Below are 23,042 nucleotides of genomic sequence, written 5' to 3' on the forward strand. Positions count from 1 at the left end.
TGATTTGCTGTATCGTTGGTCCTACTCATCATTCCCCTAGATCTTGCCGGGGGGGTTTCCCCCTGCATGTGTCGTCCACCGCTGAATCAGCACAAGGAGCTCCCGTCTCCGGCGGGGGGTATCATCCCCACAGCGAGATCTTGCTCCCCCCGTTGGGTCCATTCCCCGACGGTCCTCCTCGAGGTTCTTTGCCCTCATAAGCCATGCAATGCTGCTGTGGATCGGGTCCCGACGACCGATGTCGTGAATAGCCTCACAGCATGAAGTAGAATCCGAAGCTGAAGTGCAGTAGAAGTAGAAATCATCCAGCGATCAAGTAGAAGTCGAAGCACTCGTGAAGTGAAGTTGAAGTCGAGAAAGACCGAGGACGCCGAGACAAACCCGACAAACGCACGTGACGCCGGCCGGGGAAATCAACGATCAGAAAACCGCATCACGATCGGTTTTCCATCGACCTCCATCTCCCCATCGTCATCTCGCGACCGAACATGGCATCCTTGAGGACCTCGGCTCTTCCGAGTCTGATCCGGGCGCGCATCCCGCTCCTGCGACACAACCAGCGCCGCTGGGCCCAGGTACACGACGTCCGCTTTCTCGCCACGCATCACGACCCCAAGCATGTGTTGGACAAATATCGGGCGAAACTGGACCAGAAGGCCAAGAGGTGAGTGGTTCCCCGAGTGCTGAACGGGGTGGGATGGATGCTGACCGCGGAGTGGTTATTAGTGAGGGCCACCAATCGATCGACTCCCTGAAAGACGCCTACCAAGACAAGATCACCGACCTGCGGCAGAAAGCCACCACGCCCATCACCCCCGACGACCCCGCGGCGCCCCAGAAACCCTCCGCTGTCCCTCCGCCGCCGCCGGCCGCGCCGTCGCCCCTCGCAGAAGCGGCCGAGACGTCCAAAAAAGCGTCGGGGATCAAACCGCTGAGTGCGTACCTCGACGTCGAGAAGATACGCGACCTGCCGGCCAAGGAGATTGAGGCTCTCTGGCGGCTGCGCCACGCCTCCAGCGCCGATTCCATCTGCGCCGTCATCCCCCTCGACACCTACCAGCGCATCGCCGCCGCCGCCCGGCAAAACCCCCAGTTCATCCTCCCGCTGCCGCGTACGCCCTCGGCGCCCAGCGACTCTCCCGCATCACCGGAGGCGGGCTCCGAGCCCGCCCCCGAGTCGGTGGGCGCAGATATCCATTTCCTCCAGTGGGGATTCCACCCGCCGGCGACGGCGCCCTCGTCGACGGTGCCCTCGGGCCCGCAGGTCAACTCCCACACCTCGACCGTCATCTTCACGCAGCTGGCGGCGTACAAGCTGCACGGGGCGTACGCGCAGCCGCACACCACTCTCACGCACCACCTGGACCTGGCGGCCGAGACGGGACTGGTGCTGATGCACGGACAGGTCATGCCGAACGGAGGGGTGTCCACGTCGGAGGCGACGTGGCTGACCAGCTGCCTGCAGCGGTTCTACGACTTCGGGGGGCAGGCGCACGGCCGCAAGGGCGAACTGCTGCGCATGTTCACCCAGGGGGATGTCCAGGGGTTCAAGATCGACGAGCTCCTGGCGGAGTCGGAGAAGCTCTAGGGGGCTGAATGGTGGGTTTGTACAGTATGAATGAACCGATGGCTCTGGGGACATCGTTCCGGGCCGTGTATTTGTAAGGAATATCATTGGCTACCTACACCGTCACTCTGGTGATGCTATGTGATTGCTTCTCGTCCATCTCTCCGCTTCCGTAGTCCTTTTGATTTCCATTTCCCCCGCTTTCCTCGAGGCGAGCACGACTGTGGTTTGTGGACATCATGACCGATGGTGCTGTCATCAGAACATATATCCGCCCGTCCCTTATATATATACTATGATCCACCATCCGTGTGACTCTGCGATGGAGATCGATCTGTCTTGATCTTGACCATACAAAGGATATCACTGACAAGCCTTAAAGAGTCATGGTCTCCTTCCAGTCTCGGCGTCGTTGTCTGTATTTCTCATGCGTCATTTTTATCCTATCAGACCCCTGTGGACCATGCCTGGCGTCGAGTGGGGTCAGAAACCGTCCATTCTCGCGACCCCCATGGCCGATACTCCATCTGCGCGATTTATCCCATCTATATCACCCCATCCAGTCCCATGTTCGCCTGAAAATCGCCACGTCTTCTGCATTCTCCCCCATCTTTAGGGTTATGAATGAGTCATGATCTGATAACCATCGTCACCGCCCGGCGGCAGAAAGGTCTTGGCGGCCCGTCACTCCAACATCTCTCCAACTTTTACTTCTTCTTTTTCTTCTTCTTTTTCCACTTCGTCTGTTCCTCTCTGGCTTTCTATCTTATTTTGCTTTCGAACGTATCGTTCTTCTCTTGAAACCGTTTTGGCGGTCTGTCATGGTCCCCTGCCCATGAGATCATGACCGTCCGCACCATCTGGCCGCGCTCGGCGAGGTCGGCGTGGCTGACGGTGAGCTTCCCCGGACGGAGATGCTGGGATGGATGATGGTTTGCAGGGAGTCATTGCTGACCAGATCGCTCCAATGCGAATTCAGAAGCCGGCCGCGTCAATCGTGCCTTGCCGCTCGCAGTCGACGCACGCCGCTGCCCGTCGTCGACCCGTTTCCCCCTCCGAGGATCGGCCCGCCCACCCGGGGCCCGATTTCACCTCCGACTTCTCCTCCTCCACCCGAAGTTACGACCGTCTGGGCCGGCGCGCCAAGGAGAAGCTGTTGGACCGGGTACGGTGTTCTCCCCCGCGGCACGAGATCCTCGAAGAGAGGGGCTAATCGGAGGAATGCGGGGTGGGATAGGAATTCTTTCTGAGCGTCCTTAACTCCGCCGCCACTAAACGAGAAGCGAAATCCTATCTCGCCCGCCTGAAGGCGCAGAACACTCCACCGCCCGACAGACGAGAGACGTCGGTGACGGGTGAGGGTGCGCCGGCGTCGCCCGTGGGCGGCAACGGGGGGGCCTTCTACGGCGCCTCGCGATCCGTCTCCGACACCCCCGTGTTTCGACAAGACTCCACCCCCGCCCCCACGCCGGAGCAGCAACAGCAGTCGGAACGTCTGCACCTGGCCCTCATCAAGATCAAGGCTCCACAACGCCTCGACGATGCCACGCTCGATGGCGTGGCCAAAACCCTGTCGCAGCTGAACCGCCTGGGCATGGCCTGCTGCGTCGTCGTCGACCCCGGTGCCGCCGACGACAGTCGAACGGTGCGCGTCACCGCCGCTGAACAGGTCGATCGGCTGTGCAACGCCGTCGACGCGCAGCCCGATTCCAAAGCCGCCCACCTCGACGCGATCCTGACCCTCCCGTCCGAGGCCGGGGGCGCCACCCCGAAGGTCCTCTCGCGCAAGGTGCTGCTGGGCCCGCTGCGCGACGGACAGATCGTTGTCATTGCCCCCGTGGCCTACACCGAGGACGTCCCCAAGGCCGAAGTCATCCCGGCCAATGACGCCGTGCTCGCCCTGACCCGGGAGCTGGCCGGGTTGGCGGCCCGCATCGACCCGGACGAGGATCCGTTGGTGACGGCGGAGCGCATCGCTCGCGTCCAGCAGGAGGTGTCGCTTGATCGGGTCATCCTCCTCGATCCCTTGGGCGGCATCCCCTCCTTCAGTGGACCCCAGACCTCCCACGTCTTTATCAACCTGGAGCAGGAGTTTGCCGACATCGAGAACGAGCTGCTGCGGGTCCGTCTGTCGCTGGCGGCAGGCGACGCACACCGCCCGCTGCCGGCGGACGGATCCCTCTCGGCGGTCGCTGACAGCAATCCCTTCTCCCGGTTCGCCCACACCGAGGTCGTCGGGGTGCCGCCCGAGCAAGAGCCCATTCCGGCCGTCCCCCATCCGGAGGAGCCGGCGATCGGCGGGCACCTGGACAATCTGCGGCTCGCCCACGAGGCGCTCGCCCTGCTGCCGGCGGCGTCCTCCGGCATCATCAGTTCCGCGGCCGAGGTGGCCCATTCCGCCGAACCGCCGCGGGAGACCCCCGACATGTCTGCGGTGCGGACCCGGCGGCAGCGGAACCCGCTCATCCACAACCTACTGACCGACAAGCCCCTCCTCTCCGCCTCGCTGCCCGTCAGCCGACGCGCGCCCCGGGCCCACACCACCTTCGTCAAGCGCGGCCTCCCGCTCACCATGGTCCCGGACCCGCGGCTCGACCCGTGGAGCGCCCGGACACCGTCGCCGGTGACGCTGGACGACCCGCGCATCGACCTGCCCCGACTTGTCCACCTGATCGAGGACTCCTTCAACCGCCGGCTCGACGTGCCGGCCTATCTGGAGCGGGTGAACCACCAGCTGGCGGGCTTGATCATCGCGGGCGAGTACGAGGGCGGCGCGATCCTGACGTGGGAGCTGCCGCCCGGCGTGCCGGACGACGGCAGCGCCGCCAGCCAGGCGCGGCGGGTGCCCTACCTGGACAAGTTCGCGGTCCTGAAGCGCAGCCAGGGTGCCGGGGGCGTGGCCGACATGGTCTTCAACGCCATGGTGCGTGCGTGCTTCCCCGCGGGGGTGTGCTGGCGCAGCCGCCAGGACAACCCGGTCAACAAGTGGTACTTTGAACGGTCGGCGGGAACGTGGAAGCTGGCCGACACCAACTGGACCATGTTTTGGACGACCCCGGGGCTCGTGGAGGATCCTCAGCGGTTCCAGGATTACGAAGCGGTCTGTCGCAGTATTCAGCCCAGTTGGGCGGACGACACGGGGGTGGTGGATTAATTCTGGGAGTTTGTACCCTGCTGCTGAATCTACCCCCATATTTGGTCTACTTCATATTCGAATATTTCCCCTTCTCTGTCTATTATATTGATCTGTACTTGTATTTCTCCCTTCTATATGTAGACTCGTATAGTCGAGCATGGTCGGCGGAATTCGGCTCCGACCGGGTGCAAACCAGACAAATCCGACAAACACCACAAACGAAAAGCTTTCGATCAGCCCATCGTGGCGCCATTCATTTCTCGCCCTCATTTTTTCCTCTTCCCACCATCAATTGCCCAAGATGAAGCGCAAGACGAACGAGAAAGACGCCCGGGACGTCAGCGGGCAGCCGGATTCCAAGAAACGCGCCTTGTCCAGCGAAGAGGCCGCCGCCCGCTTCCGTGACGGCCTGTTTAACCCGGTGGAGCAGCAGAAGTACACCGATGAATATGCCCAATCCGCCCCGTACGTACTGCAGAGTCCCAGGATTGAAGGATATGGAGAGGGAGGGTGGCAGCTAACTCCATTCTAGGTATAAGCACGGCGTCATTCACCCCCTGATCGAGCCCTCCCTCCTCCGAGCGGTGCGCAACGAGATCCAGGAACATCTGCACTTCACCGAGAAGGAGACCGATATCTACAAGATCTTCCAGTCCGGCGATCTGGCCAACCTCGACGGCCTGGACGATGCTTCCCTGTCCCGACTGCCCTCCATCCTGAAGCTCCGTGACGCCATGTACTCGGCCCGGTTCCGTGAGTACCTCTCCGGCGTCACCAACTCGGGCAAGCTGAGTGGTAGCAAGACCGACATGGCCATCAACATCTACAACGAGGGCTGCCACCTGCTGTGCCACGACGACGTCATCGGCAGCCGCCGCCTCAGCTACATCTTGTATCTGACCGACCCGGACACCCCCTGGCAGGCAGAGTGGGGCGGCGCCCTGCGCATGTTCCCAACCACGACCCAGAAGGACGCCGCGGGCGAGGATGTCAAGATCCCGAGCCCGGACTACAGTCTCAGCATTCCCCCGGCTTTCAACCAGCTCAGCTTCTTCACCGTCCAGCCCGGCGAGAGCTTCCACGACGTCGAGGAAGTGTACCACCCGGCGGAGGGCGAGGACCGATCCCAGAAGCGCGTGCGCATGGCCATCAGCGGCTGGTTCCACATCCCACAACGCGGCGAGGACGGATTTGAGGAGGGCCTGGAGGAGAAGCTGGCCGAGCGGAGCAGTCTGGCGCAGCTGCAGGGTCGCGGCGACATCTACGACCTGCCCCAGTCCAAGCCGACGCCGTGCGGGCCCGCAGCCGTACCGGAAGCCGAGGGCACGGGCAAGGGCAAAGCCAAGGCCGAGGCGGTGGCGGAGCCGTCCGACAGCGTCGAGTTCACCGAGAACGACCTGGCCTTCCTGGTACAGTACATCGCGCCGTCGTACCTCACGCCGGACATCGCCGAGGAGATGTCCGAGACCTTCTCCAACGAGTCGTCGCTCAGCCTCGAGCGCTTCCTGTCGGAGAAGTTCGCCGCGCGCGTACGCGCCTACATCGAGGAGCAAGAGCGGCAGTCGCTGCCCGCGTCGGCCGACGAGATCCGGGCCCAGACCGGCTGGACCGTCGCCCGCCCGCCGCACAAGCAGCGCTACCTGTATCAGCAGTCCCCGGCGGTGACGCAGGACCAGAAGACGCCGCTCCAGGAGCTGCTGAACGACCTGTTCCCGTCACCGGCGTTCCGCAAATGGCTGGCGCACGTCACGGGCGCCGACCGCATCACGAGCTACGACCTCCTAGCGCGCCGGTTCCGCCGCGGGCAGGACTACACCCTCGCCAGCAGCTACGACGGCGAGGAGCCGCGGCTGGAGTTCACCCTCTGTCTGACCCCGACGCCGGGGTGGGAGAAGGAGAGCGACCACGATGACGAGGAGGAGGAAGAAAAAGAGGACAAGGCCAACGGGGAGTCTGCCTCCAAGGTCGAGGCGGCGGAGAAGAAGCCCAAAGCGGACGGCGAGGAGCCCGCGGTGGGCGGCTACGAAATCTACATGGCGGGCGATGACGAGAAGGACGACGACGCGGCCATTTACCGCTCCGCGGAGGCTGACGAAGACGATGGCATTTTGTTCAGCACAGCGGCTGGGTGGAACCGGCTCAGCATTGTCCTGCGTGATAGCGGGACGCTCAAGTTCGTCAAGTACGTGAGTGCGGCGGCCAAGGGCGACCGTTGGGATCTGACGGGCGAGATGGGCGTGGAGTTTGACGATGACGATGATGATGATGATGATGATGATGACAACAATGAGGATGGAGAAGATGAGGAAGACGAGGAAGACGATGAATAGAAGGATAGCTTAAAAAAGATGTGTACATAGATTTGGATCAAACTCCACCGTTCAATTTTGAAACTCCATTGATCTTACCCCATCCTCAGAACACACCTCTCCCACCACGCGCCCTCTGGATAATAGCCACGGTTTCCAGATAGTCATCTGTATGGATTAACCTCAGCATTTGATGAAATGTCTTATGGGTCCCATTCAACTTTTGATCGCCCAGGATCAAATGGGTCTTCTCACAGCATCCCAGCATTCTCACCCCGACACCGGTGTTGGAGCAGATGCCACAGCCGCAGAGATGCAAGACCCCAACCTCGGCCGGCAAATCGAGCAGGTGTTTAAATTGAGCCTGCAGCTTGTCGGCGTCATCGGCGAATTTCCATAGCCAGGCGAGGGTGGCGACCCTCATCTTGGTGCTGGAGCGAGGGATCTTTTCCGGCGAACCAGAGGCAGTTGATGGAGTGGATGGAAGGTTTGGGCTCCCTTCTCCGACACTCATCAGACCATGTCCTCTATCGGCAGCGTCCATCTCTTCTTTACCGGGGGCATTATCGACAGCTGTATCGAGGAATTCAAAGTCTCGGGGATATGGTGCATCGGCCGGTTCTCCCTTCCCGATGCCATATAAGAACCGGGCAGCCATGACACAGAGGTCGGCGACCACCAAACCAGGGTTCTTGTCCTTGTCAAAAGTTCCCATGGCAATACAGGGACGGGCAGCGGTGGGAGGCAGATAGCCATGCGCGGATTCGAGGTCTTCGCCATGTCCTCCGTCGGCATTGTGTCGACACAGAATCACTGTCGGGGCCTGCACGCCGCCCCGGCCAACGTCACTCCCAGGGAAGGGGACTTCCCCGAAGAGCGCTTTTGGGAAAGTAGGCGAAATCCGCCCAGGTCCCACGTCGGCGCCTGAACACATCGGCCAAACTAGCCAGGTGCTTGCTGCGACCTCGACCTAGGATTTCACACGTCATCGTTGAACCCGAGTCTGGAGAGTGGTGCAGTTCTCCCCGAGCGGAAGTGGTCGCACAATGACCCCGAACGAGACTGGTTTGAACCACGGAGTGAGACGAAACGTGGTCAGACAGGGTTAATTCAAACAATGGTGAACGCTTGTTGATTGAGGCTCGGTCCTGACTACGAAATGTTGATAAATTCTCCATGGCGACAATGGCTCCTAGGTCGAGCTAGTCCTCCTGAGACATGTGAGAGACTCTGCAATGGACTCGTCAACTGGATTAGAAAGATGTCTCAAGACCACTACAACAAAGCGTTGACCTAACGATTGGTATAGGGCTCCACCTGACTGATATCAATAACAACCTGTCATGTTGCTCTCCTGTCACACTTACCATGATTTATACAGAGGGAATCCGATCTCCGCCAGGCCAAATTAGCACATAGGCTTGCGCAGAGGGGAAGCAGTGGGATATACACAACAAGATGGAAAGGATGCATCGGGGACATGTTTATAGAAAGAAGGGGATAAGATGACTTCAATATTCACATATGGTATTGTATCTAAACACGCTGATCCGTTAAATGTACTTGTATGGGTTCATGATCCCGTTCTGCGGTCTGTTAGTCACGTCAAACAGGAGGGGTAAGGAGAGAAGACTCACCGGATCGTACAGATCCTTCAACTGCTTCATGAGCTTCACCATCGTATCATTTTGGCTGTACCCGATGAACTCCTTCTTGGCCAGACCCAGGCCGTGCTCGGCGCTGATGCTGCCGTTCCGCTTCTGGATCCACTCGTACACCCAGGGCTCGATGGCCTTCTCTACCTCCTTGTTGTACTGCCGCACAGCGATGTTCAGGTGCAAGTTGGAGTCGCCCATGTGGCCGTAGCCGACGACCGCGCGGACGGGGTGCGACTCGTCGTCGCCGACGAAGCCGAGCTTGGTGAGCCGCTCGCGGCAGTCGTCGACCAGCTGGTACAGCTCCGGCAGCGGGATGGAGACGTCGTACTTGTAGGTGCCGCCCAGGTGGCTGAGCGCCTCGGTGATGCCTTCACGCCAGCGCCAGATAGCCTGGAACTGGGTCTCGTCCTGGGCCAGCACGCCGTCCGCCACGATGCCCTCGCTCATGATGTGCTCGAGGAAGGCCTCCAGCTTGGCCATGTCGTGGTCGGGGTTCGACCCGCTGGTCTCGACCACGCAGTAGAAGGGGTACTCGCCCTCCAGCGGGTAGTTGTTGCCGGTGGACTGGTGCACGAGCTGTTGGCTGCGGCCGTCCATGAGCTCGAAGGCGGACAGGATCTCCGACAGCTGGCCCTTGGCGAGCTTGAAGGCCTGGCGGACCTGGTCGTAGCTCTCGAGGCCAAAGTAGGCGACGTTGACCGCCTTAGGGCGCGGCGGGCACAGGATCGACACGCCCGTGATGACGCCGAGGGTGCCTTCGGCGCCGATGAAGAGTTGCTTCAGGTCGTAGCCGGTGTTGTTCTTCCGCAGGGTCGACAGGGCGTCGACGATGGTCCCGTCAGGCAGGACCGCCTCGAGACCTAGCACACTGCCGTGCAGACTGCCGTAGCGCAGCAGACGCAGGCCGCCGGCGTTGGTGGCGACATTGCCGCCGATATGGCAGGACCCCTTGGCGCCCAGGTCCAGCGGGAACAGGTGATCGTGCTGGGCGACATGCTGGTCGGCCACCTCGAGGATCACGCCGGCGTCGGCCACCAGGACACCCGACGCATCGTCGAACGAGCGGACCTGGTTCATGCGCGACAGGTTGAGGACGATCTCGTCGAATACGGGCACGGATCCGCCCACCAAGCCGGTGTTGCCGCCCTGCGGCACGACGGCCAACTTCCGCTCATTGCAGTATTTCATCACCTCGCTGACCTCCTCCTTCGACCGCGGCTTCAGGACCAGGCGCGTGTGGCCCCGGTACTTGCGCATCCAGTCGCCATTGAAGGGCTCGATGTCGTCGGTTGCGTCGGTCGTGACGCCGTCGATCACGGCGGACGGGGCGCCCAGCCGGTCCTGGAAGAACTTCACGTCGTCGGCGGTGATCTCGGCAAACTTGGGGTTCCGCTGGATATTGGGATAGGAGTCGGTGGTGTATTTCACCTCCTTCGGCGCATAGACGGTGGACGCCACGCTGAAGGACCGTCTGGCGGCTTCGGCCCCTCCCGACGGCCGGTGGGGGACCATTGCCGGTCCGAACGTACGGGGACGGGGCACCCGAGCCCGTCTTAGGGCGACGGCAAGGCTCCTTGAGGAGGACATGGTGAGATTGTGTCTTGGGAAGTGGATTGGAAGTTCCCAGATGGAATCCACCGGGTCGAAGTGGACTCAAGTGACCGTGAAGATCAGGCCGATCGCGGACGGGCTCTGATTGGCTGTCGGGGACGGCGGATTTAAGTCACGTGATGTGCGCATATTTTCGCTGTTTGTGCTGTTTGTCTGTTTTGTCTGTTTGTCTAGTTTGTCTAGTTCGTTCTGTGTGTTCTATTTGTTGTGTCTGTTCTGTTTGTTCTACTTGCTGCAGGGCTCACGATGAAGTCATGAAACGCTTCAAGAAACCTTCATGATCCTTCATGACGATCAATCGCTGGTCAGGATGATTACTTGGTCCCTATTCTCTCTTTTCTAGTTTATTCTCATCCGACAGCCCGCCGTTCGCCCTTCTCCAGCACTCTCCCATCTACCGCACTGTTCAGCTCGACATCACGACTATAACAAGATTGAACTAGATATCTGCAGGACACATATCAACGCTATCAGCCCTTCTTTGGAGCCAAAACCCTACCAGACATCCAGACCTTGTCACACCGCTCCACGCCCAGACCCAGAGCATCCACGCCACGCCGCATGCGTCGGCGCAGGCAACCACGTTCCGTGATGACGTCATGCACATCCCGGCCTGGATCGACATCATCCATGCAGTGCCCCGCGATCAACCACCATATCTGACCGGTTGCTCCTCGTAAAGGAACTCCTCCGTTTTTGATACTACCTCCACCACCATCATGCCGGGAAAACTAGGACAAAAGATCTTAAAGACCTTCGGGATTGACCACCCACACCACCCCCCGGCGACCCAGCCACCGCCGCAGCAACCGCCAACAGACCATGGAGCCCGCCTACCCGGGAATCGCGTCATCGAAAACGATGAGCGCCTGCTGGCCGCCATCCCCAACGGCACATACGCACGACTGGCCCGCATGAGCGACGGCAGCCTCCTCGGGTCCTTCACCCGCTTCGAGGGCAACCAACGCCTGCTCCGGGTGACGCGTAGCACCGACGGCGGCCGCACCTTCGAGCCCTGGGGCGAGGTCACCCGGGCCGCGGGCGACTGCGACAACCTGTTCCTGCTGGAGATCGCGCCCGGCACGGTGCTGGCGGCCTTCCGCAACCACGACATGAAGCCCGGCGGCGGCTTCACCCAATTCCGCATCACCGTCTGCCGCTCGACGGACGGCGGGCGGAACTGGTCCTACCTGTCGCAGGCGGCCGAGAAGAAGCCGCCCATGGGCATCTGGGAGCCCTTCATGCGCATGGGCCACCAGGGCGAGGTGCAACTCTACTACTCGGAGGAGTTCGCGCCCGAAAACCAGTGCACCATGCTGGTGCGGTCGTTCGACGGCGGCGCTACGTGGACCCCGCCGCAGTGTCTGGGCGGCGAGCGCGACAACTACCGCGATGGCATGACGAGCGTCGCGGTGGCGCACGATCGGGGCCGCGAAGTGCTCGTTCTCGTCTTCGAGACTACGACCCACCGCGCCTTCAGCATCGAGGGTATGCTCTCCTACGACGACGGCCAGACCTGGGGCTGGCGCCACGAGGTCTACCGCTCGCACAAGTCTGGCCGCCACGCCGGCTCCCCGGGCATCGCTACCTTCGCTGACGGCTCCCTGGCCGTTGTCTTCATGACGGATGAGGATTGGCCCAACCCGCACTGGCACCACAACGCCTCCATCAAGGTGCTGTTTGGCGGGCCCCCGCAGGATGGTCGCATCTTCTGGACACGGCCCACCGTCCTCTGCCCCGAGGCTAGCCACTGGCCGGGCATCCAGGCTGTCGACGGCCATACCCTTCTGGGGACATACGAGTGTGGAGGCGCCCCCAAGGCGAAGGCGATCACCCTGAACATGCAACAGGAACAGTCAGGTTGAGGGTGAGGATATCTGAAGAGGGATTCATAAGACGGGACATGGCGTTCTATCATGATCGTACAAACGACATCTCAACCGCATCAATTACATTTTCTTAATCATTATCTACGCGTGTAGTAGCCTTGTTCGCGTCGAACTGACCTCCACTGGTTCCCGTGTTATAATCCATCTCACTGCGGACTAAATTTCTTGTAGCGGGTAGTATGGAATGGCGTCAGAGGATGAGGCTGTGATGTAGGTCTGCACATGTAACATAGACCAGATGTTGGATCCAAGAAACGGTCTTCCACACTCGTCAAGTTGGACGCTCGGTTACTTGATATCAGCGTCCCGCGTCGACTCAAGTATCACCGCTAACCACGCCCGTGTCTCCTGTGGCACAGGTATCTCCCGCTCCACGAGCTCCACCGTATATCGGAACAGATCGGCCCTCCATGCACGGTACTCCTCGGAACGGACGCTATCGGCGGGGCTGCAGCATCGTTAGCAGACCATGAATGCAGGATCCAGAAGGGGGGACACACTCGGCTGGACACCCGTCATAGAAGAATTGATCGTGGTATTCCGACGCCGGGACAATGAGAGCCCGCACATAATCCCAAGCTCCATGGGTTGAGGTCTTGAGAAACCAGCGAATCAACGCGTCCGCGATCCAGCTCGAGGTAATTTGACGGTAGATGGGTGTCTGGCAGAGACCAGGCGTTGCGGTACCGATGACCACCGAGTCGGTGTCCTTCCATGCCGATGCCAGAGTGTGCGTCCACATCATGCTGAGCAGCTTCGACCGACGGTAGCGCTGATGGAAGCCCAGTGCCGCCTCGTCGTTGAATTCGCTGATCGCCTGGGCGGGGTTCGTGGTGAGCGGCATGCTTTCCCACAGATGGGCCTCGGAAGTGACATTCAGAACGCGTGCAGGGGTCGTACGCTTCTGGCTCTGGCTCTGGAGCACCGGCAGGAGTGAGAGGATTAATGCGCACTGGCCCAGGTAGTTGACCTGGAGGTGCATTTCCCATGACGCCGGCGAGCGGGAGAACTGCGGTGACAAGACCCCAGCATTTAGCACTGCGAAATCCAACGCCTCCAAGAGCGAGACCCGCTGGATGAATTCCCGGATGGAGTCAAACGATGCCATGTCCAGCTGCCATACGTCGATCTGGGCGGGACGATTCGTTCCTTGGGCATTTTGAATTTCAGCGAGCGCGCTCTGGCCCCGCTCTTCATTGCGTGCGGTGATGATCAGGCGCGCGCTGTACTGGGCAAGGATCTTGGCTAACTCCAAACCGCAGCCAGACGTGGCGCCGGTCACCAGTGTCGTCTTGTCACGTAGCCATTCGAGCTCTGTTGGGGGGATGGGCTGGGAATGGGAGATCATGGCTCTCCAGATCGTTGGAACCGGTCCATTGCTGTCCAAGGTGAGAGTCTTTCCATTCCGGAGACCAAGCGATAGCAGCTGGAGTGCCGAGTCCATCTCTTGGATTGGTGGAAGTAGGTCAGACTATCTTTAGGCGGTGGCTTTGGTGGACGAGCAGAAGGCTTCACAGTGAATCGGGATGTCAATCGGCAGAGCCTTATGCCGAAGTGTCTGGATTGTTTCTCGCCTGTCAGTTCTCCATCATAGAGTAACCAGTCTTCTGAGGAATGGTTTGGACAAGGGCTATCAAACCTGTCCAAACGCACGGACAAGCTGGGAAGTAACATCAACCCGTCACCCCTTGCTGTGATACACCCCTACCAGTTCTCTGCATGATACACGTCTCATCCCTCCTAGTTCTAAGATGATCCTTCCCTTGCGCATTGAGTCATGAGCAGCTGGTGAGCGAAAGATCCATGGAAATCTATAGCTTAATTTGTAGTTCAATTTGGCCGGGCATCGCATGGCCAAGGTGTCTACCTAGCCCTATCATCGGTTATATTGCAGTCTATCGCCAAATCGAATTTACATGTGGATTCCAATTTCCGGCGCTCCCATTCCCAATACTCTACAGTCATCGCGAATCACGTCTAGCGGATCAATGCAGTGTACTCCTTGCATCACAGGATTGACGAGCCGATCTCTACAGATCCTATATAATCCATTCTCGCCAGTGGCCAGGATAATGAGGTCTGATCGCGCGTCAGCTGCTACCACCATCCGGTTCGAGCCCGGAGGGTTATCAACAGGCAGCCTAGCATCCGATATGCCGTTCCGATCAATAACGCAACTCTATCATATGTCAGTAAAGGTCCTCGCAATATGACCGGAGAAAGCACGTACCCCACATCGAGCCCCAGTCGACCGAACGTGTACCCCATGTACTGCGCTGCCGCCTGGGTGTCGTACAGATAGGCCAGCGGGGTGATGTGCACGCTGATATAGGCCTCTGCATACCACGTCTGTACCTGATCAGCGAGGAACCACAGTTGCGCCTGTCGATGGATGTCTTACCCCTGGTAGCATGTACCACAACCAGGTCAGATGCCAGCGTCTTGCCGAGGCCAGACGGGGCTGGCAGCCGGATAAGACGGAGACAATGAGTGTGCTCATCAAACAAACCAGGGGGGCGGCTTCACGGCTCGTCAGGGAGACGATCAAGGCTCCGATGCCATAGATACCTAGGATCTTCGTGTGAATACGGAGAGAAGTGGGATTGGGGAAAGACAACCACCCACAGTAGAAGAAGACATAGTTAAGACCAAGCAGGACGCCAAAGGGAACCGCCGGTGTGCCCAGCACCACGTAAGCCGAGGTATGGTGAAGAGCGCACAGTGCCATCCGGAGCAGGCTCGATAGAACCTTGGCCATAAAATACGCACTCTCGGAGTGCCCCGCCTTCGATTCTCGGTTCGCGAGGATAGCTGCGTCGGATTAGCTTGCAATCACGTCGGTTCGGCAGCCGAATGGTTGTCACCTTCTTCCCCGAAGACCGCCACACTCGGTGCGGCGCTGGAAAATGCGATGCAGAAGCAGCTGAACATGGCTACATTGGGCATGGAGAAGTAATTCACCGCGCTCGAAAGGAAATGAAACGGGGGGTGATACATCCCCTGGAAGAGCTGGCCGCGAACCTCGGACGCCGCGAGCCCTAACAGCAATCCGGTCACCGCGCCCGCGGCGATTTCTGTCCAGAAGAGATCGAGTCGTCGGGCCTGCTGCTTCACATCCCGCTGGAAACAGAAGACGACCTGTCGATGCCAGGGCGCCATGCGACCCGGGCCCAGCCGCTGGGGCCCTCTGTCCGTCGAGGGGGGTCGGGGGGCCCCATGGGGGAGCGTCTCGCACTGGGCGACTTTCGGCAGGTCGCCGCCCGTCGCAGACTTCGCGGGTCGAGCGATCTGGGGCTGGAGCTGGCCGGCGGCGATGTCCAAGATGACATCCGCTGGATTGTGTCGGGGGTCGAACTCGTAGCCCAGGTGTTCGAAATGGGGTTGGATTCCCTGCGCGGGACCGGAGTACAGGGAGCGGCCCGACTGCAAGACGAGGATCGCATCGAGAGACTCGAAGATCTCAACGCGCGGCTGATGGATGACACAGATTACCGTGATGCCCTTGGTGGTCAGCCGCTTCAGGAGCTGGATGATCGACAAGGCCGCCTGCGCGTCGAGTCCCGAGGTGGGTTCGTCGAGGATTAAGACCGCGGGGGAGGCCACCAGTTCCAGTGCGATACTGACCCGTTTGCGTTCGCCTCCCGAGACGCCCCGCCGGTGGCCATCCCCGACGATGCTATTCCGAACCCCCGTCAGTTGCAGGCGGTCGATGACCCGCTGCGTGTGGCGGGCGATCTCCCGGTTCGTCCGGGATCCTCCCAGGTGAATCCGGGCCGAGTGAAGGACATTCTCCCAGACAGTGAGGTTCGGGTGGACCACATCATCTTGGGCCACAAACTTGACGAGACCGCGAGTGGCCCGGGGCCTAGGTATCTCAGGTCAGTCATGTTATCCGGCGTGGATCGATCGTGGAACCTACTGGGTCAGGTCTTGCTCGACCCCATCCCAGAGCACTGATGCCGACGTCGCCTTGACGCGGCCGGTCAGCACATGGACCAAGGTAGCTGCGAGTGGTGTGAGCAAGGGCCATCTTTAGAGGATCCGTGTCACTCACTCTTCCCCGATCCTGAGGGACCTAGGACCCCAAGGAGGGAGGCCTGCGCCGCAACACCGCTGACGCCGTCCAGAATGGTGCCCCCCGTCTGTGGATTGCGAACGATCACGTCTCTGAACTCGATCTGCAGCCCGGCGCTTGACCTCTCGTCATATTGATCATCAGCGTCATCACAGTCCGTTCCATCTCCCTCCAAACCGCAAAGGTATGCTCCACTCAGAAGGCCAGCAGATTGCATCTCCAGCCCGGTCTCGACCCGTGCATCCGACTTTTCCCTCCACGGCCGACGCGAAACCCGCTTTCTCAGACGCGGCCACACGGTGAGAATAACCAGCGCCAAGTCGATCAAAGCGCAGCACAAGATCCCGAGAAACGGCACCTCCCGACCGCTGCCCTCGGGACAATACGACAGGGCGAGACACTGCACCGGCCTTCTCGCGCCCAACGGACAGTAATGCCCGGCGGGACACCGGATCTGCTCCCGACCCCCGGGGGGGCAATAGTGGCCCGCCTGGCAGGCGGACGGCTCGTAAATGCCCTGGGATGATGGGCACACATTGTGTTCCATCTGTAGCTTGTTTAACAAACACTCCGGCGTCGGAGGACATAGTTGCGGGGGGTGATTGGCCGTGTTATTCGGACCTGCAGTAGACATACATCGTCAGTAAGACAGCGCTCCAGTACACTGCAGCAGATGAGAAAGAAGAGAGGAGGCGAACGAACAGTAGAAGCCATCCAAGCAGATATCCTGTAGTGTGAGAGGGATTGGATCACCACCGGAGGCACACGACGCCATGTTCGCGCAATCTTCCACGCCGAGAGCCCAATGTCGACACGAAATTCGAGGATCGAGGCACCCGTTCACCGGTTCCCAGCCGTCTTCTCAACTGCGTGGCGAACGATGCGTTTGAATCTAGTTCACAGAGATCCAATCATTCGCCTGTTGCTTGAGACGTCCTGCTCCGACCGATCAACAATCAACATTCCAATCGTCGCGATCCCTGCTTTAATCTGGAGCAATGCAAGGCGTGTCATTCTGCCACGCGGACTCGCGTCGACTCAAGGGGGTCATCCACTTGACCCGACCTGATGGGTCGATCAGTTGGACCTATCGCGCCGCCCCGATGATGTGTTTGTATTGGATCGATGAGTTGGAGAAACCGATGTCTGTCCGAGCTCATCCACCGTCGGATCTGTCATGTGGGGAGATGCAAGAAACGCATCTATCTGACATATGCCACTGTGAGGGACGGTTTGAGCTATCGGCTACCCATTTCAGAGGTGGGTTTCACCATCGAAGCCTCCCTGTCGTTGCACTACCCGTTGTGGTATCCTCCGATGCCAGCAGTGCTCACCCATGCCATTCAACTTGGAAGATTCCATGTTGGGGAGAATTTATTGGTCCCGGCAACCTGTCCAGCCGGTTGATGTCGTCGACAGAGTGAAGAAATGAAGTGGAAAAAATAGAACAGTATAAAAAAAAACATCAGGCGCCGCACTTGCTCCGTCGTTTGACTACGTCCCATTCTTCTTCGCGACAATAGACAGATTCATCTTGGGTTTTACTCATGGATTGATTCATTTGTGTCTTGTACTTAATCAAACACGTTATATCTGGTCTTGGAAGTCGACCCCACTTGCCATACTCTGGCCATACCAGTCCAACACCGCACTTCAACCAAATCACGCCGTCTTTTCCCCTTGACCGTCCCCAAAGAGCACGGCTACCGACATCCTCTGTAGCAGATGGTGAGCGTGGGAGAAGTGGCGGTAGACCCCGCCGATGTGGGACCAGAGGAATCCCTTGGATGCGTCGTAGGGATCTTGCGGGGTGTCGAGATAGCGGTGGTGGGCGCAGTGGTGTCGCACCCACCAGATGATGTCCTTCTGGACGGCCGCGGTGGCCAGGAACGCGAGACCCTATCTCAGCGGCCGGCAAGCAGTATACACTCGGTGACCCCACAGACGATAATATCCTATACCAGAGGGCACGGTTTAGTGGGAGTTCACCCGGCCTGGATCCCCGGGGCGCCTGGGGCCCAGTCCGTCCTACTACTAACCAGCTGTCACGGCCACTCCGCTGCCCGTGTGACCCAAAGCGACAAGGAAGCATGCCCCCCAGCGGGCCGGGACGAATAAGAGCGCATTGATGCCCAGAACGTGGAAGATGCTCACGCAAAGAGCGCTCTCGACATCGATGCATCGATGGCATGGGCGAGGACGGGAAACAATTGGAGGCCAGCCATGAATCAACGATCTGGGTATCTGGGTTTCTCTGCTCAATGGAGCTCTGGAAACCGCATTCGCAACGGATTGTTTGAGGTAGGGGCCAGCATGAGATCAACTCGACCTTTAAGTATCCCCAGTATAGCGAAGCGCAGACCCCTCCCGACCATGACCGGAGTACCAGCCATTCCCCCGAACCAACCTCCGCGTCAAATCTTATGCGAGGGCGTTTTAGGCGTGGATTACAGTCTCGTGGATCGGCATCACCATGTCAGATATGGGCCACCGACTTCCGTTGCGGTTCTATTGGGCTGTTGCGCGGATCATAACGCCGCGAGTTGGCCGGATCCCAAGCCAGGATCCCAGACGGTCCTGAACATCTTCCACACAAACCCTCCCTCCCTTGCAGATGGTAGGTGAGTCGACGACGTGGTGGCCCCATCTGACTGGTCATATTTCCATGTCGGACCCTCCTTGCAGAACCCCGTCGCATTTCATGACTGATCTCTGATTTTTTCTGCCTCCCTCCGTCCCCCCCTGCCAAGCTCTTGAATATAGAAGTAGACAATTGCCCGTCGTGGAGTGGAAGCACTCTCTGCTGGCCCTCTGCCCTGTCTTTGCGCCATGTCGTCCCACCCGCCAACCGTCTATTTCCGCCGGGCCTCTTTCTCGAAGCTCTTGCGCCAGGATACCCTGCGATATCCCCCTTGTCCCCGGATACGGTTCGGGTGGATCGATTCGACATGGATTCCGACGTGGCTTTTCCAGGCGACGATGGACGCGAGGTTCCCCATTGTCATCATCGCCGCGTATGCGGTGGCCACGATGTTTCTCAATCGCCACAATCAGGCGCGGCAGAGCCAACCGTGGGCAATCAGTCGCACGCGGGGCTTCCGAAGGTTTGTTTACCTGCACAACATTGCCCTGACACTGTACTCGCTGTGGGCCTGCGTCAGCATCTGGACCCTCCTTTGGTCCAGCCGAGTCGACCGACAGGATCCGCTGTACACACTGCGGACGGTGGATCGCATCTGCGGTGGACACCATTTTCGGACGGCTAGCGGCCAGTCGGAGGTTGAAGGGCCCTGGACGGCGGGGGTTTACGTCGCCTGGACGTTCTACCTCTCCAAAGCATACGAGATGCTCGACACAATGATCATCCTCGCCAAGGGGAAGCGTGCCACGAGGCTGCATGTGTATCACCATCTGGGCGTTCTGCTCTGCGGCTGGGCCAGCGTCCGATACGTCCTGCAAGCGAGCTTCATTGGTCTTCTGTTAAATTCTACGGTCCACACGCTGGTGGTAAGTCCGTCCCTGATCCTCGTCCGGCTTCCCGGCGTCCTCTCGGCTGATCCCACCGTCCCACAGTACTCTTATTACACGCTCTCGGCCTTCCGCATACACATCTCCAGTCCGATGAAGGCTGGACTGACGGTAATCCAGATCGGCCAGTTTGGCGTCGGGCTCCTGTTCTCTTTAGCCTTCGTCTTTATCCAGTACGATGTCCCGCTGCGGATGGACCGGCAACCAGACCAGGACTCGCCGTCCACCTCCCCGCGGGCGGCCAACACCACCCGCGGCTCGCCGTCAGGGGCAGGTGGGGACGATCTGGTCCCGCAGTACCGCACTGTCACCTGTCTCAAGAACCGGGGGGATATTCTCGTCTTTTGGGGAGGATTCCTGTACGTTTGCGTTCTGATGCTCCTCTTTGTGGGGTTCTTCCGGCAGACGTACTTGCAGAGACACAAGACGAAGACGCTGTGAGTCTCACTTCTTATAAAACAGCAGGATCAATCGAAATATCATTTTCAGTGTCAGTGTGGGGAGAGGAACAAGCCTATGAGACAACGAGACGTAGAAGTAGAGGTAAAGGCAGAGAGGCGGTTCAAACCTAAGCCTGCTGGATCGCGAGTGAGCACTTCAATTGATGTGACGGCCGTCTGCTCCGGCCAAGTAGAGTACAGTGGTGTTGTTCTCATGTTGCAGATGTGGATCTTCTCTACACATCTTGGACCGGCACAGGCGTCCTCAAACTCATCAGGTTCATTTATTGTCCCGCACCAAGTGGATCATGGGCGTGCATCATATCTCATAGGTTGTCGGTGATCTTCGTCGCAGAAGAAGATGAAGAACGAAAACAAGAATAAGAACAAGAAGGACATAAATCACAGCGCCGCCACTAACTCATCCACACTCTTCATCTCCCGCCCATTATTCTCCCCCACATCCAACGCCACCAGCACGCGACTGACGCAGTTATACCCGGCAATCCCAGTAGTCAACTCAACGATCTCACGGTCAGAGAGGCCGGCGTCGGCCTGCAAGCCCGCAAAGGTATCGTCAGCGACACGCACCGTCTGGGTCATCTCGTCAACGTAGCGAACGACAGCACGCTGGGCGGTAGACAGCGCGGTCTCGGCATCGAGGGCGGCGCGAGCACCGGCAAGGTCCTCTCCAGTGGCGGTGGGGCCCAGATGGCGCACAGCGTGCAGGGCGGCGGGCGGGATGCCGCCCTTGAGGGCCAGCGGGGCGTGGGAGTTCCACTCGTAGACGGCGCCGTTGAGAACGGCGACGCGGCAGACGGCCATTTCCAGGAGACCGGTGTCGACCTGGGTGCGTGTGCGGATGGCGCCGAGGAAGCTGTTCCAGCCGTCGGCGACGGGGGGCGCGTGGAGCAGCGAGAGGTCGAGCGGGATGAGGGGGCGGGGGTGCCGGCGCTCGGCGATGCGCTGGTAGATGGCGACCGTGTCGGGGTCCGCGGAGGGGGGTTCCTGGGGGGCGTAGGGGAGACGCATGATGGATGTACAGATCACTGGGTGGGAGTATCGGGGGTCTGGACCCAGGATCGGGGAGAGGGTTGTAGATACTAGATATACCGTGGGGAATGAGGGGTGGAGAGGGGCAGGGGACCGGTCGGTCGGGTAGCCGATCATTGCCGGGGGAGTTTTCTTTAGCCGGATTCAGACGGGACGCCGGTGATGGACTAGACCGGGGTGCCCCGCAAACCCTTCGGCGTTGCTACAGGCATCTATCGAATTGAAGTAGGAAAAGGAGGCAGGAAGGGAAGATCTCCATTCTGAGTAGATACACGTAAAATTCATGACCAAAAGGGAGGCGCAGGGGAGCGCCCGGAAGGGAATCTATTTCTTGTGGGAATTGTACATGTCGATGACCTTTTGCACCTCACCGCGCGAGCCAAGGTAGACACCGCTGCGGTCGTGGATGTGCTCGGGCATGACCTCGAGCAGACGGTTCATATGCGAATCGACGGCCAGACCGCCGGCGTTCTCGAACAGCATGGCCATGGGGGCGCACTCGTACAGGATACGCAGCTTGCCCTTGGTGCTCTTGGAGTCGGAGGGGTAGGCGAAAACACCGCCGTAAAGCAGGGTGCGGTAGGCATCGGCGACCATGCTGCCGATGTAGCGGGCGCTGTAGGGCTTGCCGCCGCCGGGGGGGAACTTGAGAGAGTGGAAGTAGGCCTGGGTCCACTCCTCCCAGTAGGAGCTGTTGCCCTCGTTGACGGAGTAGATGGCGCGCTGCTCGGGCAGACGCATGTTGGGGTGGGTGAGGATGAACTCGCCGAGGGAGTTCTCCATGGTGAAGCCGTTGACGCTGCCGTTGCGCATGGTGATGACCAGCTGGGCGGAGGCGCCGTACATGGTGAAACCGGAGGCGACCATCTCGGTGCCGGGTCGCAGGACGTCCTGGGCGGTGACGGTCTTGTTGGGGCCCAGCAACTCGTCGGGCAGCTTGAAGATGCCGAAGATGGTGCCGACCGAGACTCCGGCGTCCAGGTTGGAGGAGCCGTCGATGGGGTCGCAGACGACGGCGTAGCGAGCGTAGGGGGCATCGTCGAAGACGATGGCCTCTTCCTCCTCCTCGGAGATGAGGATGCGGCACTTGCCGGAGCCCTTCATGGCGGAGAGGAAGACATCGTTGCCGATGACGTCGAGCTTCTTCTGGTCATCACCGGTGGTGTTGGAGGAACCAGCCAGACCGGTGAGGTTGATCAGGGAGGCCCGACGGATGTAGTAGGCGATGGACTTGAAGGCGAACTGCAGGGCGTGACAGAGGAGACTATACCGGTTAGTATCTATCATGCCCTAACGAGAACGAGGGGCCCCAGGGGAATCCAGGAGGGGGGACGCGTACGTGAAGTCTCCGGTGGCCTCGGGGATCTTGGTCTGCTCCTCCGTGAGGAAGCGGGTGAGGGTGACGATGTCGGTGTTGATGTTTTCCTGGCCCACGGGCGGGGCACCATTGCCAGAGGACGACATTGTGAGGGGATAGATAGGATTGAGGGTGAATTGACCGTTAGGGATGTGGATAGAAGTGGATAGGAGAGGGGAGACGAGGTGACAGGAGGGGATCGTCGGGGATTAGGGGCGATGGAGGGGCGATGGAGGGGCGGGGACGATGCAGGAGAGAACCTCGGGTGACGGAGAAAGCAGGAAGCTGACAGAACCGGATATTTTCCAGTGATGAAGAGGAGAACGAAGATGAGGAGAAAGCAGAAGAGGAAGAGGAAGCGAAGAGAGAAAAGATGAGGAGGAGAAGAGATCCCAAAGCAGGTGACCCAACAGCTCCAC

General features: G+C 59.7%; 12 protein-coding genes across 12 annotated transcripts; 5 read left to right on the forward strand and 7 right to left on the reverse strand.

Annotated features, from left to right (window-relative positions):
• The first annotated feature begins 343 nt into the window (after window positions 1-343).
• On the forward strand, window positions 344-1,635 carry BDW47DRAFT_41249 (ATP11 family protein). Its single transcript, XM_024818958.1, has 2 exons — window positions 344-664; window positions 727-1,635. The coding sequence occupies exons 1-2, from the start codon at window positions 489-491 to the stop codon at window positions 1,586-1,588; spliced, it is 1,038 nt and encodes a 345-aa protein (XP_024675748.1). The 5' UTR covers window positions 344-488; the 3' UTR covers window positions 1,589-1,635.
• Window positions 1,636-2,073: 438 nt separating this feature from the next.
• Window positions 2,074-4,803, forward strand: arg2 (acetyl-CoA:L-glutamate N-acetyltransferase). The gene is made up of 3 exons (XM_024817515.1): window positions 2,074-2,461; window positions 2,547-2,732; window positions 2,805-4,803. The coding sequence occupies exons 1-3, from the start codon at window positions 2,411-2,413 to the stop codon at window positions 4,719-4,721; spliced, it is 2,154 nt and encodes a 717-aa protein (XP_024675749.1). The 5' UTR covers window positions 2,074-2,410; the 3' UTR covers window positions 4,722-4,803.
• A 201-nt stretch (window positions 4,804-5,004) lies between these two features.
• On the forward strand, window positions 5,005-7,033 carry BDW47DRAFT_122192 (oxidative DNA demethylase; the record flags this gene model as incomplete). Its single annotated transcript, XM_024815792.1, has 2 exons — window positions 5,005-5,168; window positions 5,236-7,033. 2 exons carry the CDS (start codon window positions 5,005-5,007, stop codon window positions 7,031-7,033), a joined length of 1,962 nt encoding a protein of 653 aa, XP_024675750.1.
• Window positions 7,034-7,118: 85 nt separating this feature from the next.
• On the reverse strand, window positions 7,119-7,946 carry BDW47DRAFT_122193 (uncharacterized protein; the record flags this gene model as incomplete). Its single annotated transcript, XM_024815793.1, has 1 exon — window positions 7,119-7,946. One exon carries the CDS (start codon window positions 7,944-7,946, stop codon window positions 7,119-7,121), a length of 828 nt encoding a protein of 275 aa, XP_024675751.1.
• Window positions 7,947-8,535: 589 nt separating this feature from the next.
• BDW47DRAFT_98490 (FAD-binding oxidoreductase) lies at window positions 8,536-10,305 on the reverse strand. Its single transcript, XM_024820648.1, has 2 exons — window positions 8,650-10,305; window positions 8,536-8,598 (listed from the first exon to the last, which is right to left on the reverse strand). The coding sequence occupies exons 1-2, from the start codon at window positions 10,255-10,257 to the stop codon at window positions 8,566-8,568; spliced, it is 1,641 nt and encodes a 546-aa protein (XP_024675752.1). The 5' UTR covers window positions 10,258-10,305; the 3' UTR covers window positions 8,536-8,565.
• A 557-nt stretch (window positions 10,306-10,862) lies between these two features.
• Window positions 10,863-12,376, forward strand: BDW47DRAFT_41293 (sialidase family protein). Its single transcript, XM_024818960.1, has one exon. It carries the CDS (start codon window positions 11,001-11,003, stop codon window positions 12,144-12,146), a length of 1,146 nt encoding a protein of 381 aa, XP_024675753.1. The 5' UTR covers window positions 10,863-11,000; the 3' UTR covers window positions 12,147-12,376.
• Window positions 12,261-13,732, reverse strand: BDW47DRAFT_41288 (NAD(P)-binding protein). Its single transcript, XM_024818959.1, has 2 exons — window positions 12,671-13,732; window positions 12,261-12,618 (listed from the first exon to the last, which is right to left on the reverse strand). Exons 1-2 carry the CDS (start codon window positions 13,612-13,614, stop codon window positions 12,459-12,461), a joined length of 1,104 nt encoding a protein of 367 aa, XP_024675754.1. The 5' UTR covers window positions 13,615-13,732; the 3' UTR covers window positions 12,261-12,458.
• A 535-nt stretch (window positions 13,733-14,267) lies between these two features.
• BDW47DRAFT_115035 (P-loop containing nucleoside triphosphate hydrolase protein) lies at window positions 14,268-17,020 on the reverse strand (the record flags this gene model as incomplete). Its single annotated transcript, XM_024814751.1, has 10 exons — window positions 14,268-14,349; window positions 14,401-14,519; window positions 14,572-14,738; window positions 14,796-14,981; window positions 15,035-15,357; window positions 15,406-15,716; window positions 15,774-16,035; window positions 16,090-16,174; window positions 16,225-16,866; window positions 16,948-17,020. The coding sequence occupies 10 exons, from the start codon at window positions 17,018-17,020 to the stop codon at window positions 14,268-14,270; spliced, it is 2,250 nt and encodes a 749-aa protein (XP_024675755.1).
• Window positions 17,021-17,907: 887 nt separating this feature from the next.
• BDW47DRAFT_122198 (uncharacterized protein) lies at window positions 17,908-18,470 on the reverse strand (the record flags this gene model as incomplete). The annotated part of the gene is made up of 3 exons (XM_024815794.1): window positions 17,908-18,144; window positions 18,235-18,256; window positions 18,400-18,470. 3 exons carry the CDS (start codon window positions 18,468-18,470, stop codon window positions 17,908-17,910), a joined length of 330 nt encoding a protein of 109 aa, XP_024675756.1.
• A 543-nt stretch (window positions 18,471-19,013) lies between these two features.
• BDW47DRAFT_98496 (elongation of very long chain fatty acids protein) lies at window positions 19,014-20,952 on the forward strand. The gene is made up of 2 exons (XM_024820649.1): window positions 19,014-19,752; window positions 19,819-20,952. Exons 1-2 carry the CDS (start codon window positions 19,075-19,077, stop codon window positions 20,212-20,214), a joined length of 1,074 nt encoding a protein of 357 aa, XP_024675757.1. The 5' UTR covers window positions 19,014-19,074; the 3' UTR covers window positions 20,215-20,952.
• BDW47DRAFT_122200 (carboxymuconolactone decarboxylase family protein) lies at window positions 20,616-21,245 on the reverse strand (the record flags this gene model as incomplete). Its single annotated transcript, XM_024815795.1, has 1 exon — window positions 20,616-21,245. The coding sequence occupies one exon, from the start codon at window positions 21,243-21,245 to the stop codon at window positions 20,616-20,618; it is 630 nt and encodes a 209-aa protein (XP_024675758.1).
• Window positions 21,246-21,504: 259 nt separating this feature from the next.
• Window positions 21,505-22,991, reverse strand: fbp1 (fructose 1,6-bisphosphate 1-phosphatase). The gene is made up of 2 exons (XM_024820650.1): window positions 22,606-22,991; window positions 21,505-22,530 (listed from the first exon to the last, which is right to left on the reverse strand). The coding sequence occupies exons 1-2, from the start codon at window positions 22,728-22,730 to the stop codon at window positions 21,591-21,593; spliced, it is 1,065 nt and encodes a 354-aa protein (XP_024675759.1). The 5' UTR covers window positions 22,731-22,991; the 3' UTR covers window positions 21,505-21,590.
• Between the last annotated feature and the right edge of the window lie 51 nt (window positions 22,992-23,042).

The sequence above is a fragment of the Aspergillus candidus genome (assembly GCF_002847045.1).
Source record: "Aspergillus candidus strain CBS 102.13 unplaced genomic scaffold BDW47scaffold_3, whole genome shotgun sequence".
NCBI lineage: Eukaryota > Fungi > Ascomycota > Eurotiomycetes > Eurotiales > Aspergillaceae > Aspergillus > Aspergillus candidus.

Bases quoted from the DNA above. Each gene is read 5' to 3' on its own strand.
- BDW47DRAFT_41293 (XM_024818960.1), top strand. From the start codon at position 11,001: ATGCCGGGAAAACTAGGACAAAAGATCTTAAAGACCTTCGGGATTGAC.
- BDW47DRAFT_41288 (XM_024818959.1), bottom strand. From the start codon at position 13,614: ATGGACTCGGCACTCCAGCTGCTATCGCTTGGTCTCCGGAATGGAAAG. The intron at 12,619-12,670 runs GTGTGTCCCCCC...ACGATGCTGCAG, and splicing joins TATGACGGGTGTCCAGCCGA to CCCCGCCGATAGCGTCCGTT.
- fbp1 (XM_024820650.1), bottom strand. From the start codon at position 22,730: ATGTCGTCCTCTGGCAATGGTGCCCCGCCCGTGGGCCAGGAAAACATC. The intron at 22,531-22,605 runs GTACGCGTCCCC...TAACCGGTATAG, and splicing joins GAGGCCACCGGAGACTTCAC to TCTCCTCTGTCACGCCCTGC.
- BDW47DRAFT_98490 (XM_024820648.1), bottom strand. From the start codon at position 10,257: ATGTCCTCCTCAAGGAGCCTTGCCGTCGCCCTAAGACGGGCTCGGGTG. The intron at 8,599-8,649 runs GTGAGTCTTCTC...AACAGACCGCAG, and splicing joins TGAAGGATCTGTACGATCCG to AACGGGATCATGAACCCATA.
- BDW47DRAFT_98496 (XM_024820649.1), top strand. From the start codon at position 19,075: ATGTCGTCCCACCCGCCAACCGTCTATTTCCGCCGGGCCTCTTTCTCG. The intron at 19,753-19,818 runs GTAAGTCCGTCC...ACCGTCCCACAG, and splicing joins CTACGGTCCACACGCTGGTG to TACTCTTATTACACGCTCTC.
- BDW47DRAFT_41249 (XM_024818958.1), top strand. From the start codon at position 489: ATGGCATCCTTGAGGACCTCGGCTCTTCCGAGTCTGATCCGGGCGCGC. The intron at 665-726 runs GTGAGTGGTTCC...AGTGGTTATTAG, and splicing joins CTGGACCAGAAGGCCAAGAG to TGAGGGCCACCAATCGATCG.
- arg2 (XM_024817515.1), top strand. From the start codon at position 2,411: ATGACCGTCCGCACCATCTGGCCGCGCTCGGCGAGGTCGGCGTGGCTG. The intron at 2,462-2,546 runs GTGAGCTTCCCC...ATGCGAATTCAG, and splicing joins CGAGGTCGGCGTGGCTGACG to AAGCCGGCCGCGTCAATCGT. The intron at 2,733-2,804 runs GTACGGTGTTCT...GGGGTGGGATAG, and splicing joins AGGAGAAGCTGTTGGACCGG to GAATTCTTTCTGAGCGTCCT.